This window comes from Sycon ciliatum, chromosome 12 (genome assembly GCF_964019385.1).
Source record: "Sycon ciliatum chromosome 12, ocSycCili1.1, whole genome shotgun sequence".
Lineage (NCBI taxonomy): Eukaryota > Metazoa > Porifera > Calcarea > Leucosolenida > Sycettidae > Sycon > Sycon ciliatum.
The window spans coordinates 4812316-4827686 of record NC_088654.1 but is presented as its reverse complement, the minus strand read 5'-3'; the positions used below and the strand labels follow the sequence as shown (position 1 = coordinate 4827686).

At 50.4% G+C, this 15371-nt stretch overlaps 1 protein-coding gene across 1 annotated transcript; it reads left to right on the top strand.

Moving 5' to 3' along the window:
* The first annotated feature begins 7262 nt into the window (after positions 1-7262).
* Positions 7263-8690, top strand: LOC135827880 (uncharacterized). The gene has a single exon (XM_065340315.1). The coding sequence runs from the start codon at positions 7263-7265 to the stop codon at positions 8688-8690; it is 1428 nt and encodes a 475-aa protein (XP_065196387.1).
* The last annotated feature ends 6681 nt before the right edge of the window (positions 8691-15371 follow it).

The following is a 15371-nucleotide window of genomic DNA, read 5'->3' as shown; positions in this document are numbered from 1 at the left end:
AATCTGACTCTGGCGCGCCACTGATGAGTGTGGATTCGGGCGCTGGGGGTACTGTACAACAGGCAGTGCATGGGGAGGATGACTCACGGTCCACTCTTATCTCATCCCAACCCCAGCTATGCCCATCTACGGGGAATATCGATTTGCAGGCTACGGGTTCTGGTCATGCGGATGTGGATCCATTTTCGCAGGTGCTTGGCTCGAGCCAGCCGGACGCTGCCTCTCCAGTTCCCACCACCCCTCGGGTCTCCATGCCTTTTGACATGGCTGACATCTATCAGGAGGTGGCGAGTTGGGAAAAGAACCTCTTCCGGGCTCCGACCGGCAGTGTTGGCAAAGAGTTTGTTCGGACACTCACGTCAGAACTTCAAAAGTTCAATTCGTCCCGAGGAGCGGAAGCCAATGCTCTATATCGTTTCTTCCTGCTTCCAGCGTTGGTGCTCCAGCGAGTAGGTCGGAATTGCCCTGCCGCAGAGTGCTCTGACCACACTCGTCGCAGACTAAATTTATGGATCCAGGGTTCCTATATGGAGCTAGTGCAGGAGGGTCGAACTATTCAGCATATGCTCAAGACATCGCAGAATCGGAGATCCAGGCGTGGCGAAGACCCTGCTCATGAGTTTGGCCACTTGATGGAACAGGGCCGAGTTCACTGCGCACTGAGAATGCTGGATAATGCAACCAAGCCCAAGTGTGATAAACCGGTCTTGGGCATGGACGACATCATTTCTGATTCTCATCAATCCCAGTCAGTCCGTGAAATTCTCGTCGGGAAGCATCCGGGGTCGGCACCGGCAGCGCCGGACATCCTGCTTCAGGAGGAGGCGGGCAATGTCAGCAGTATCTACTTCGCCAGCGTCAATGGAGAGTTGATCAAACGCACTGCCCTTTCTCTGCATGGTTCTGCGGGTCCTTCCGGCCTGGACGCGGATGCTTGGCGGCGGCTATGCACATGTTACAAAGGTGCATCTACTGATCTGCGTGAGGCAGTGGCGTGCTTCACACGCTTGATCTGTACCGACTCAGTCCCCTCCGGCTCACTCACACCGTACACAGCTTGCAGACTCATTGCCCTCAACAAGAACCCTGGCGTTCGGCCAATAGGGGTATGTGAAGTGTTTCGTAGACTGTGCTCCAAGGCGGCATTGTTTCTGATGAAACCCGACATTATGCAAGCCTGCGGACCAGTTCAGGCCTGCACGGGCATCCCGGCTGGGGTGGAGGCTATGGTGCACTCGATGACGGCTGCCTTTGCTTCGGAAAAGGCTGAGGCAGTGTTGCTAGTCGATGCTCGCAATGCCTTCAATAGCTTGAATCGCCGCGCTGCATTGCACAATATTGCTCGAGTATGCCCCCCGCTAGCACAAATAACATTGAATACTTACCAAGACCCTGCATCCCTCTTTGTGCGTGGTGGCCAGTCTTTATTGTCACAGGAGGGCACAACCCAGGGTGACCCTCTTGCGATGGCCATTTATGCCACGGCTCTCACCCCTCTCGTCAAGTCAGTCGGAACCAATGTTGCAGATGTGTGCCAGGGATGGTTTGCAGATGACTCGGCAGCTGCCGGAGGGCTCTCCCCATTGCGAAAGTGGTACAACCTCCTTAAGGAAGAGGGCCAAAAGTACGGCTACAACATCAACGAAACCAAAACGCAACTACTCGTCAAGCCTGGCTTTGAGTCCTTGGCTGCCGAGACTTTTGGTGACACAACTATCCACGTCAAGTCTCGTGGCGTACAGTATCTGGGCGCTGCTATCGGGACTGAGGCATTCCTCGGAGAATTCAAAGAGACAAAAGTAGAAGAGTGGGCGAAACATACAGAGATTTTAGCAAATTATGCCGCATCAGAGCCGCATGCAGCATACTCTGCGTTGACCCATGGCTTTGTCAACAGATGGAACTATGTGTTTCGAACTATGGCTGTTTCTGCGGAGGACTTGGCGCCGTTGGAGCGGGAGCTTCACTCCTCACTTCTACCGGAGCTCGTGGGACAACCGAGCGTGCCTCTGAAAGACATTGATATTCTAAAGCTCCCGACACGGGATGGTGGGATGGCCCTTCCGGACCTCACGACTCGACCACGGTTTGAGCACCAGGGCTCCAAGCAAGTGTCCGGACCTATGGTGAAGGAGGTTCTGGGCGATTTCGCTAAGGATAGCGATCCAATTTCTCTCGCTGGAGATGTGCCGGCTTCTGCAGATACTGCTGACCGTGGTGGAGCGTCTCCCACTCCCACGATGACGGCAACGGAGGTGCAGCCGCGGGAGGTCGCTGGCAACTCAAACCCTGGACCGGATGTGGCTGCTGGTGTTGCTGGTGCTGGTACCCCCTTTCAGAGGATGATCGATGAAATGCGTCACAAAAAGCGTGTCGTCCACACCGAAAACCGGGAGCGCGCAAAGGCAGCCAGGAACAAAATAGTGGACACGAGCGATGAGATGACGAAGCGACGAATAGAAGAACACACGGAGAAAGGATCATCCTCATGGCTGAGCGTGCTGCCCCTGGCGGAGCATGGCTTTCGTCTCACCAAGCGTGACTTCCGGGATGCTCTGGCATTGAGATATGCATGGCCGCTAGCCAATACACCAGCAACCTGTGTGTGTGGTGAGCTGTTCTCAGTTGAGCATCAGCTATGTTGCGCCAGGGGCGGCTTCCCGACACTTCGTCATAACGAGATACGTGACCTGCTGGCGAGGGAATTGACTGAAGTCTGCACTGCCGTTTCGACAGAACCAGCGCTACAACCTCTTTCTGGTGAGAGGTTTCCTCTTCGGTCAACGAACCGCCGAGAGGATGCGCGCCTGGACATAGCCGCTCGAGGGTTTTGGACCCGTGGGGAGGAAGCTTTTTTTGATGTAAGGGTATTTTGCCCAGATGCTCCTTCCTACGGGTCCAGAACCCTTCCTGCATTGTACCAGCAGCACGAGCGGCGTAAGTGGAACGAATATGGGCCAAGAGTCACAAATGTAGAAAGAGCCGCTTTCACACCTCTCGTGTTCTCTGTGCATGGTGGTTGTGGGAGGCTGTGCAATGTGTTCCTCAAGAGACTGTGCCAGATGCAGGCCGAGTCATCGGGATCTCACTATTCCCAGGTCATTGGTTTACTCCGCTGTCGGCTGTCTTTTGCTTTGCTGCGTGCTGCTGTGTTGTGCATACGTGGGGCTCGGTCACGGTACCACCATCCGGCGAGATGTTTTCATGATGTCTCGATTGCCGTGGCCGAGTCAGGTCTAGTTTGTTAAGTATCGTGCTGTGTCCTGACTGTGCATGTGGGATTGGTATGGCGCTTACCCTTTTGTTGCTGTTTTGTTGCTTTCATGCCTTTAAGCATGTAATTGTGTTCAATTGTTGTATTTCATGGAAAAACGATCTTTGCGTTGGATTCATTTAAACTATTATTTGTGTAGGGTTCCACTCCTTCATCTTGGGAAATTGTGTTTTGTTTGCCCAAAGAAGTGGCTTCATCATCATCATCATCATCATCATCATCATCTGCGTTGCTGTTAAAATAATAATAATAAAATAAAATATAAATAAAAAAATATAAATAATATACGGCATTATCCCATCTGCTATGTATCAAATCTGTTTTTGATGACGTTATTGGCACGTATTTGCCCCTGCACAGAATAAAATTAGAATCCAATGTTGGAAATGTGTGGATTACACAGGTTGGAATGGCATTGACAAGAGGTTTTTATCACTTTAGCAAAAGAAAAGGTCACGTGCACACATGCCAATGAAAACCACCCTTACAGCTACTCAGGTTACTGTCGCCCCTTAGTTGCTGGCGTCAAGCTATGAAATGACTTGCCCCATGAGTTTTAGTCTGCCGCGAACAAGAGAGCTTTAACTAATCCAAGGCCCTAGACGGGTCATCAAAGAGTAGTAAAAATTACGATTGGCTTTTTAAACCTCTGATAAGGCCCTTGGCGGGAACGTCACCAATTGGTTGTCTCCTGGACAACGAGACAGGCCTCGTTCTAAATGTTGTTATCTTTCCTTTTCAATCTGGACTCCTACTTGGTTTCCCTATTTTAATATGTGGGGCTTTGACTGAATCATGGAACACCCAGCCCTGGCCGATGCTATCCCTGGACGTGGTCTCTACCTGCTAGTACTAAGTCGTACACAGTCATGCAGCAACAGAATTCAAGCGAGTGCTTATCGCCATCTACGGAGCACAAACTGGCTCTGGGCAATCGATTCGCTATGATGCTGCTCTCGTCTATCCCTATCTATGCAACACAACTGGCTGGGACAATCGACTCGGCATGATCAGCCATGTTGATGCTCCTCTCGGTCAGAACCCCTGTAATTTTTCATAGCATCATGGTTTCTCCCGCACACTCGCTGTTGTTTTTTTTAAATAGCCTTCCTTTTTTTCATTTTGCTGACCCGTACGGTTCTATCTATAGTGTTTTTGGTGCGTGTTTTCGGCCGTTGTGCCGAGACCTCAGTTCGGCAGAGCCATCAATGCCCTACCATCACTGCTGCGTCTCGGTGCAGCCCCTGCTCAGTAGTTGTCACGTTTGTCCTAGTCTCAGTACCATTGTCTTTCTTTATTATTTCCGAGCTGGGAATGTGAACATGGTGAAAAGAAAGAAAAAGAAAAATAGGAGGTAATAACACCTATGGATGAAGCTAATGGGATTTCGGTCTTTGACAACTTGGTGGTGGGTCTGATCTACTCACCTCCCACCGTTTAGGCGCTACATCTGCGCCTTGATCCTAGAGGTTGGTGGCGTTCCCGCGGCGGATGCGGAAAACTCGGCTTCAAGCCGAGTCTCACGTGAATCGTGAAATTTATTCCCGTAGCTATGCAGAAGACGTTACTTCAGTAACGTCTGGCGCTAGCCAGGGTCCACACAGCTTTAATTTGGTATTTGTGTGTTTGTTTGTTTGTTTGTTTGTTTGTGTCACGCCTGGCGCTATCCGTATCTGACGACAAAAATAGCATAGGGATGTTATAATTTTTTCAATTCTCCTATTTTTTTTAAGGCATATCCTGGGATTCGAACCCGCACTATCGCCCTACATGCATTCCCCCATACACTTCGCATTAATACCCATTCTTCCAAGTTGCTTCACGTTCTCTCTCTCTCTCTACCTCTCTCGCTCTCTCTCTTTCTCTCTTTCTCTCTTTCTCTTTCTCTCTCTCTCTCTCTCTCTCTCTCTCTCTCTCTCTCTATCTATCTATCTCTCTCTCTCTCTCTCTCTCTCTCTCTCTCTCTCTCTCTCTCTCTCTCTCTCTCTCTCTCTCTCTCTCTCTCTCTCTCTCTCTCTCTACATATCTATCTATCTATCTCCCTCTCTCTCTCTCTCTCTCTCTCCCTCTCCCTCTCCCCCTCTCTCTCTCTTTCTTTTTCTCACTTGATCTCCCTCCCTCCTTAGCTACATTCCTATCGCTGTCTGGTCGTAGGCTATGATTCCGAGACCTGCGGTCGGATGAGCCTCGCCAACCACATCGGCACATCGCCCCTACTCGCCTTTGTCTTATTGTCCAGTGTCATTTCAGTTGTCCTCTTCCCCTGATTATTAGTAGGGCTGTGTTTTTTAGGAAAAAAAAAAAAAAAAACCTTATGATCTTGCGTTTGAAAGCCCTAATATTGCGGGCAGCTGTATGTGGCCAGTTGTGTTTGATGGTACGGTACGGTACGGGAGACGGTGTCTTATTACCCTCCATCGTACCTGTCCCGTACCTATCCCCTACCGTACCGTGCCATCAAAGACGGCTGGCCACAATGCATATTCAAATAGGGCTTTCAAATGCAAGATCACAATGTGAAGCAACTTGGAAGAATTAGTATGTATGCGAAGTGTATCGGGGGATGCATGCAGGGCGCGCGATAGTGCGGGTTCGAATCCCAGGTTTTTTAAAGAATTTATAACATCCTCCCTATCAGACCCATTACTAGTCGTGTCTGGGGTACCCCAGGGGTCCATACTTGGGCCGCTCCTATTTCTACTGTACGTTAATGACTTGCCAGCCCTTGTACCAAATGTAAGTCTTTTTGCTGACGACACTGCTCTGATGTGCTCCGACAGCTCGGCAGACAACCTCACGGCCTCCATGCAGTCCGGGGTCAACGCTACAGTAACATGGATGGAAACCTGGAAACTGAAGCCTAACCTCGCCAAAACCGAGGCCATGTTCTTCTCTCCCTCGCCCCCCACTCAGCTTCTGTATTTTCCTGGTCTAAATAGTACACCTATTAAAGTTGTTAACGAGCACAAGCACCTGGGCGTTATTCTCGACCGCCAACTCTCCTGGTCTCCACAAGTCCAGTCTGTGTGCAAGCGTGCGAGTGCGTCCTTAGGTATGCTACAACCCCACTGCCAACACTTGAATGATAACTGCAGAAAATTGTTCTTTAAGTCGTACATTTTGCCTATATTTGACTATTGCGATATAGCTTGGTGCGGGTTGTCTCAGACTTTACTCCACAGACTGGAAGTACATCAACGCTTGCTTCTGAAAATTCTGTTTCGAAAAGACCAAACATTTGCCTCCCTTTGTCTTTATAAACTTGCTTCCACGCACCCTCTTCTTGCCCGACATCAGCAGCATCTTTGTATCCTTGTGCAAAAAATCTTCCTAGCCCAAGTCCCGAAACATATTGCCAGTACAACTGGTTTGTTACCACTAGACCAACACGCAATGCCTTATCACTGCCCCGAGCTAGTTCCTCTCTGTTTTTGAAATCCCCTTTCTTCTCAGCATACTCCCTTTGGTCTAACCTGCCTACTAGCATTAAGACATGCCAGGATATCAGGAAATTCAAAGTCCAGCTTTCCACACTGTCTCATCCGAAGTGATCCCATGTATTACTAATGTGCCTCCCTTTCTTTTTCTCTCCCTATCTCCTTTCCCTCTCTGACAGCATCTTTCTTTTTCTCCCTTTTAGCTTGCCGTGGTTGGCTATCACCTGACCTCTCATGTTTATTGGCAGTCTTCGGACGGGCCAGGAGATGTTGAATAAATAAATAAATAAATAAATCCCTATGCTTTTTTGTCTAGGTCATCATGGCAAAAAAGCATAGCGTAGGGCCCTGAGCTTCCAAGCTCTCTCGTTTATATTTTATTTTAATAACACCTCTAACAGCAATAAGGGGATGATTGTCAAGAAGGTACGCGTTTTTGAGCTCCAGTTCTTGAAACCTTTTGGTAGGTTGTAGCAGTAGTAGTAGTAGTGGCAGCAGTTGCAGTAGTGTAGTTAGGTAGCTAGGTTGTGCACAACGAGAATCTTTGCGCCATGGGTGAGCTCTCAAGCGCGGAGCAGGTGAAGCTACTTTGTAGCATTCCCGGAATACATCACAACGTGGTCAGCCTTGTAGATACTTTGAATGCTTTCGTCAGTGAAGCCAGAAACAACGAAGTACGCCTCCAGCGGAGAGTAGACGAGCTCGCCGGCCTGGTCTTGGATTTAAGGCAAGAAATGAAATCGTTGAAGGAGTCCATTATGGCAGTCAAGCAACCATTTTCAAAAAGCGAGCTGGGCAAGGAGATCAAGAGTGCAGGTAGTAGTAGTACTACGAGTAAGAGTACCCGTACCAGTAGTCCTGGACCGTCAAAGCCACGCGCAAGTGACAGTGCAAAACTGCCAAACCAGCAGGTAAAACACGTGGGAACCCACACTGAACCCCGTACCCGTAGCGCCACCACACCCTGGCACGCAACCAAGACAGTACCCTCTGGGGACACAGAAATGGAGTATTCTGAGTCTGATGCAGGGGATACTGGACTCCTGCCTGTCAGTGTCAAGCCCGTTTTCGGTGCTACTGCTGCCAACGCTGGGCCTAACCAAGACACCCTACCGGCCGCTGCAGGTAGTGTTGAACCTGAAACTGGCAACACAGAGCAAGAGGAAGTGGATGCCATAAATGACGACAGCTGGCAGCTGGTCGCTGCAGCCCCACCAAGACGCCGGAGAGCAGTAGTGTTTGTTGGCAACCTTAGCAGCACCTGCACAATGGAGGGTCTCACGGAGTTTGTGCACCGCCGGTCTGTAGCAGCCACAGGGAAAATCATAGATGTCCACTCATGCAATGTACACACGGCAGCTAGCGGCAAAGTATCCGCCAGGGTCACCATCGATGCAGCTTGCCTGGCCACTGTGACCTCTGCCAACTTCTGGCCTCGGCCTCTCTACTGCAGGACATGGAAATTCAATCCACCCAAGAAGAGCAGCGGCAACGACAAGGCCCACAGCAGCAGTGATGGTGGCAGTGGCGACGCCAACGACAATGCCCACAGCAGCAGTGACGGTGGCAGTGGCGACGACAGCAGCGGAAACGACTGTGGCAGTGGCGGCAGCAGCAGCAGTGACGGTGGCAGTGGCGACGGCAACGACAATGCCCACAGCAGCAGGGATGATGGCAGTGGCGACGACAGCAGCGGAAACGACTGTGGCAGTGGCGGCAGCAGCAGCAGTGACGGTGGCAGTGGCGACGGCAACGACAATGCCCACAGCAGCAGGGACGATGGCAGTGGCGACGACAGCAGCGGAAACGACTGTGGCAGGAGCGGCAGCAGCAGCCGCCGCAATAGCAGCAGCGACAGTTCTCCCAAACCCGGCGCCGAGTTAACTCGGACCCCTGGGCAGAAGTCACGACCCCACCAGCGTGGTTCTCCCGCTGAAGACCAAGCTGCAAAGCGCGTGGCTCCAGTCAGCAAACAGTGATGTCTGCTGCCAGCCATATACCCCTGCTAAACCCCAATGCTACTCCCTTCCAGCCTCGAAGGTCCCGGGGCTCCCAAAGAACAACCAACTGCAACAACCTCAAACTGTTCGTCACGAGCCTCAACATCGGGTTTTTGAATATCTGCAGCCTGCGCTACAAGCTGCATGCACTGGACAGCCTTGCCCACCAGCACAACTGGGACGTCGTTGGCGTTGCTGAGACCTGGCTGGATAGTACAATCTCGGATGGCGAAATTTGTATTCCCGGCTACAGTGTTGTTCGCTGTGACCGGCCCGATCGCCAGGGTGGGAGCACATGCCTCTATTACAAGACATCACTCCCAGTTACCTATCGTTCTGATCTGCACAATAGCCACCTGGAGGCTACCTGGATAGCTATTGGCGGAGGGCAACACCAGCACCTCGTTGGCTGCCTCTATCGCCCACCAAATGCAACTGCTGATTTCTGGGGCCACCTGGACACAGTCCTCCACAATGCTGCCACGATCACGCCATCAATAACACTGGTGGGTGACTTTAATATCAATCTGGCTCAATGCATGACCAGTCGTCCTCACCAGCGCTTCTGGGACCTTATCGGATCGTATGGGCTCCGCAACTACGTCCAGTCTGCCACACGAGTCACACCCCGATGTCCGGATGGAACGCTGCTTGATTTAGTGCTCTCCACCGTGGGTACTATAAGTCATTGTGAAGTTGTACCCTGCACGATCAGCGATCACTTCCTTGTGCATGCAAGTCTGTCTCTACCCTCCTCGCAACACCCACTGCAGCGGAAATCAGTGCGCCTCACCCGCAAGATCCGTGCCATTAACCTTGCAACATTTCGTGAAGATATTGCCTCGTGCAGCCTCCACTCCTTTCCCCCTGCTGCAACTGTAGACGAGATGTGGAATGGCTGGCATGCCAAGTTTATGTCGGTTCTCGAAAATCACGCTCCCCTGCGTGAAGTCAGAATCTCCACCAGGAGGACTCCCCCGCCATGGTCCGACCGTGATCTATTCCAACTGAACATGCGCAAGAATAGACTTCACCGAAAGTGGCTACGAGATAAGACTAACGTGCATCTACATGAGGAGTACAAGCGAGCCCGTGCAGAAGCCTCAAATGCTTACCGGCGAAAACGCAATCAGCATTTCCAACAGCAGTGTCGTGATCACTCCTCCAACCTGCGGATGATGTGGTCCGTGATCAACTCTGTCACTAGCCGTTCTCGTCAACATCATCAGCCAACGTGCGACATCACAGAAGTCTCGGATGCCTTCCACAGCATTGTACATGATCCGTCCCGTCCGGCGCAGCTCCAGATTCCCATTGGTCCACAGCCGCAAGGCTCAATGCTGACCTTCCAGTCAACCACCCCAGATGAGGTCAAGCACCTCCTGGAACGGATAAATCCCTGCAAAGCCACAGGCAGTGATGGGATTCCTGGGTGTCTGCTACGTGCTTGCGCTGACCTGTTGGCTCCATCGCTTTCAGTGCTCTTCAGCTCATCGCTGAGGCATGGTGAAGTCCCTCTGGCTTTCAAACATGCTGTAATAAGCCCTCTCTTCAAAGCTGGCGATCCATCGGTAGCTGCAAATTATCGTCCTGTGTCGCTCCTGCCGATCGTATCCAAAATACTCGAGAAGATAGTCCAGAAGCAACTTGCTGCACATCTGGAGCGATCATGTGCCATACCACCGACTCAGTTTGCCTTCCGCCGTGAGCACTCCACAGAGGACGCCCTAGTTGTAGCAACAGATGCCATCTTAAAGGCCCGGGACGACAAGTTGACCACAGGCGTCTGCCTAATCGACATGTCAAAAGCCTTTGACAAGGTCAATCACAGCCAACTGGTACGGGACCTATTCGATCTCGGCCTGGACAATGCCTCCCTTCGCTGGTTCTGCAGCTACTTAAGCGATCGAACCCAGCAAGTGCGCATTGGCCCCACCTACAGTGTTGCTGCTACGTGCTCATCTGGTGTACCTCAGGGCTCGGTCCTAGGACCGATCCTGTTTAGCATGTACACCCGTGATGTCCCTGCCATAGCCCATCCTGCTCCATCTCTGCAATTTGCCGATGACATTGCCGTGCACTGCCACAAAAAATCAGTGCTAGCCACATCAGCCTGCCTATCAGGGGCCGTCACCAACGTCGCTGACTGGCTCAAGCATCGACATCTGCTTCTAAATGACAAGAAGAGCCAGGTCCTGTCAATTGTACCACAACGCAATGCGGGTCAGCATGTCGCTGTCCCCTGCAACCAGACAGAGCTTCCCCTGAGCCCAACAGCAAGGTACCTCGGCGTGACCCTTGACGCCGCTGTGAAGTGGGACCCCCATGTTGACGCGATGGCGAAGAACGTTGTGCAGAAGATTGGAGCATTGTGGCGGTCCCGCAGATGTCTGAGCCTCAGTAGTCGCATCCAGTATGTGAGGTCAGTCATCATGCCTGACCTCCTATATGGGTCTAACGCCTTCTCTTCCTCCCTCAAGGTTTCGCAGCTTGATCGCCTTCAGGTCCTGCAGAACCGAGCGGCGAGAGCGGTATACGGTTTGCCGCCTCACACCTCGGCTCAGCCTCTGCTCGAACGGATGTCCCTGTACAGAGTTCGCGAGTGCTACGCCCAGAAGCGGCTTGTCCTGGTGTGGCGCTGTGTCAATGGGAAAGCCAGCAGTGTCCTCCAGGACCTATTCTCACCATCAGCTGGCAGCACCACCCGGCACCAGGTTTCCAGGGGCCTCACTGTCCCCTCGGCACAGTCAGAAGCCGGCAGATCTCGCCTGGCCTTTCAGGCAGCCTTGGCCTGGAACGCTCTCCCAAGGAGTGTAAGGGAGATCAAGGCTGCCCAGCAATTTAAGCTTGCCTCCATCCCCTACACCTTGCAATGAATGCTCTGTCTGACTTTTCCCGTCCACACACCACGTCATTTACTCTTCTCTGCGTGCTTGTGCGCTTATGAACTCTTTATGTTCCCTCTGTTGACGCTTCAAAATCGCTCTATTGACACTGCAAAATCGCTCTGTTGACGCTGCAAAATTGCCTATCATTTCCCTCCCTCCCCCCCCCCCCTCTCACTCTCTCTCTCTCTCTCTCTCTCTCTCTCTCTCTCTCTCCCCCCGTAGCTCTCTCCCTTTTGAAATTCGCTTCCATAGAATTGGGCACCCGATTGCCCGTTTGGCCTTGCGAAGTAAAATAAAAATCAACAACAACAACAACAACAGCACTGAAATTATACAAGTGTGGATTATAACCGCTAAAGGCGTGAGCGCACACGATGGGCGTGTACTAACAAATGAAAAAGGACGGGGTGCTAATACAAACAGCAATACACTTCATTCATTTTTTATATTTTACTCTCCGCACACTCTGCCCGTCTTCTGGCACATGCGAATACGTGGACTTACTGTTGACGTAAACGCGGACGTGCGTATAATAATAATACACTTCAAATAGAACACTAACGGCCAAACTTGGCTACACCAAACTTGCTTCCTTCTTCCATCATTTTACTTCACATTCTTTTCCATCGCTTGACACGGTTATGAGTGCACAATCGGTTTTATTCAGTGCTATTTTTCAACTAATGACTTTTCGGATTAGTCATTAGTTTCAGGGGGTTGCAATTATCACTTCCACGTTCCACTTCCTGCCTCCTCGGGCATTGGCAAGCAATGCGGGATGTTTGTGCAGTGTTGGTGCACATCCCGCGGCAGGGGTGCATCACAGTCCTATCGCTGCGGCATGTGCAAAGCAGGGAAGTGTGATGCAGTACAAGCCTGACAGTGCAGACAGCATTGACGCACGCGGCCATTATGCAGTGGCAGTCGCGCATCTGCCAGACCGCTCCGCCTATGGCTCTCTCGACAAAGCTGCGCCACAGTTTGAACCAAACTTCCCTGCATGCAGCGCCACGAATCCTCCTTCGTGTTCTTGGGTGGCAAATTTCTCCATCTGGTAGGGCTTGTTCCTGGCTGGATCGGTTCGAATTTGTTTTATATATTCCACTGGAAGTGAAGGAGGGCAGGAGACGAGTGTAACTGCTATATTTCGACAGTGGCTTTACCAGAGAGCTTCGTCGAATACGCAGCCCCTGTCGTCTCTCCATCTCTTTCTTTCTTCCTCTTATCTGGTCTCTCTATCCGGTCTATCTCTCTCCCTTTTTTCTTGTGTGCCATTGCTCCCCGCACTATAGCTCCAGTAGGAGGTAGTGAAAATGAGGATCTCGATTGTGCTACTCAAGTATCCAGCCGGGCCACTTCTGCTTATCATAGCAATCCTGTCAGTATCTGCGAGGACAGGCAGATGTGATGATGATCGTGCCGTTCCGAAGTGCGAGGCAGCAAGCATGATGTGCCCGACGGATCAGGACGACTGGAGACTTGCGGACAACGGTAACGTAGCATATTATGTACTTCCAGAGGCGAACCGTTTTTGTATCTACTTCAAGTGCGGGCAAAATAACGTCAATGGCCTTATTCGTCAGAGTATCGATGGCGAGCGGCTGGTCATTGTCAACTTCACGACGACCTACAGCAACAAAGCAATCGAGTCTCTTGTAGTCGATGCATCGCGATCTTTCAGCTTGCGACAGTCCCCAGACGATGTCTACTGCCCTCCAGTGTTCGCGCTCAGGTCTCACAATGACACTGCAAGCGAGCTGAATGTTTGTAATGTAATCCAGTATGCCCAGCGAGTGCTATCTGCTAGCGAAAATATCACTGTCGAAGAGAATGAGGCTTTTACTGTCAACGCCAGCTGCAGCTACAGTAGAGGCGGACCGGCGGTCGGTCCATCCGCACTAGACGTGAGATTCCCAAGCCGCACCCTCTACCAGAGCTGGCTCCAACGTGGCAACAGCTGCATGCTGTCCAGCGATGAACGCGCGAACATCTGTCCTGTTCGCATGGACCTTACCAAGGTATGTACGTCACATGAATCCGTAACAATTACTCTAGTACTGTGAAAAGTAAAAGCAAAAGGGGAGGGGGGGGCAACTTACAACCGGTCTGTTCATTTGACATCAATTTTACTGCACTCCATTGATAGTCCTAAGTTATTTTCAAATTACTTCGAAACAAAAAGTAGTTTATTGATACTACACATTTCGAACGTTTCGAGCGAGTCAACCTTGGGAAGAGACAATCGGCGCGCAGTCACGAGATAGCTACTGAATAGAGCGATTGCCAGATGACAACCATCCACTTGCCTTTTTATGTTGCAGTGCATTTCATATACGTAAGAAAGGGGAACCTTTTGATTCACCAGTATTTCGCTTGTAACAACTGTAGTGTTCGACAAACAACGGATGACTTGGATTTGAGGGTCCTGAGTTTTTTTCCTTTTTCAAAGCCACAGATTTTACGTTCATTACTTCTCTCAGTCCAACCTTTCAAACTTTGTTTCAACTTTTTCACGCGTACAATTGTCCAGGCCGGAAACCTTGGTGAACCTGAAGTTACGTGGGCAACGGAGAGATCATATACGAGTGTTTGGATTCATAATAAGTAATGTGTAAATGCTGACCATGAAGTTTTATAGAAGAGAATTTTTATGGAAGTGTACATTGTACACTAAGCATGCACGTGTGCGCAGCCCAGTGTTCGCTAGTCTGGGTCTGCACTTCGCACGACTCCACTACATGTATACAGGATTTCATTGAGCAGCAACGTGGTACATGCACCGTACATGGTGTTAGTTGACAGCATGAAACAAGGTGGGGGACCGCCGTGTTCGGAAACAGTGACCTTTACTACAACCATCCACGGTTCTAGAATTGGATTACTCTTCGTGCTCACGGTGCTCAAACTGCTGCCATTACCCGTGGTCAGGTGTCTGCCGCGCTTGTTTTACCCCCTGCTACCACGCGCTATGGTTTTCAGTGCAATTTCTTACGTAGACGCTGACCGGTGGAATGCACTGCCACCTGCTTACCGCCTTTCTAATTCACCTGCTGAATTTCGATCATCCATCAAGACGTTCTTAGGGTTCCCAGTAAGAAGGCGATGACGCCTGTTGGGAAATCCCTAGTAAAATAAGAATAAAAATAAAATAAAATAAATCTAATACCATGCAACCGTACATGTAGCAGGTACAATTACAAATTCACACTTCCTCCCGTCTGTTCAGATTTTGCCTTGTTTTGCTTTATTTGCTGATGCTGATGATTCACACATTATTGTTAGTAGTAGTAGTAGTATTTATTTAACATCGAACAACTCAACAGTGTTGACACACAAATTCAAAGAGAGCGCCGATGAGGCAAAAAGGAAAAAGAAAAGTTAAAAGATGAGGCTATAGACAATGTGAAGACCCAGTAAAGGTAAAGATCGTGAAGAACATACATGGAGTGTGACTTGCACCAAGGAAAAAGAAGTCAATAAGGATAAACAACGGTCACTCAAGGATACACAACGTTCACTACACATTGGTAACGCGGCCAAAAATGAAGTTAAGAAAGCGGTAAACCTGCATTGGGTCCTTCAAAAAGTTGTTGAATTGTTACCTGCTGAAGTTGTCCCCCGCTCAATACATGTAGTGTAATCACACAGAACAGAGGCGAAAGGCTGTGTTAGCTGTAACGTAAAGTTTCACGCATCGGAGCGATCATCAGACAGCAGCATTCCATTATTCAGAATTCTCTACGAGCAGGGCTAGATATTTGATGCTAGTGTG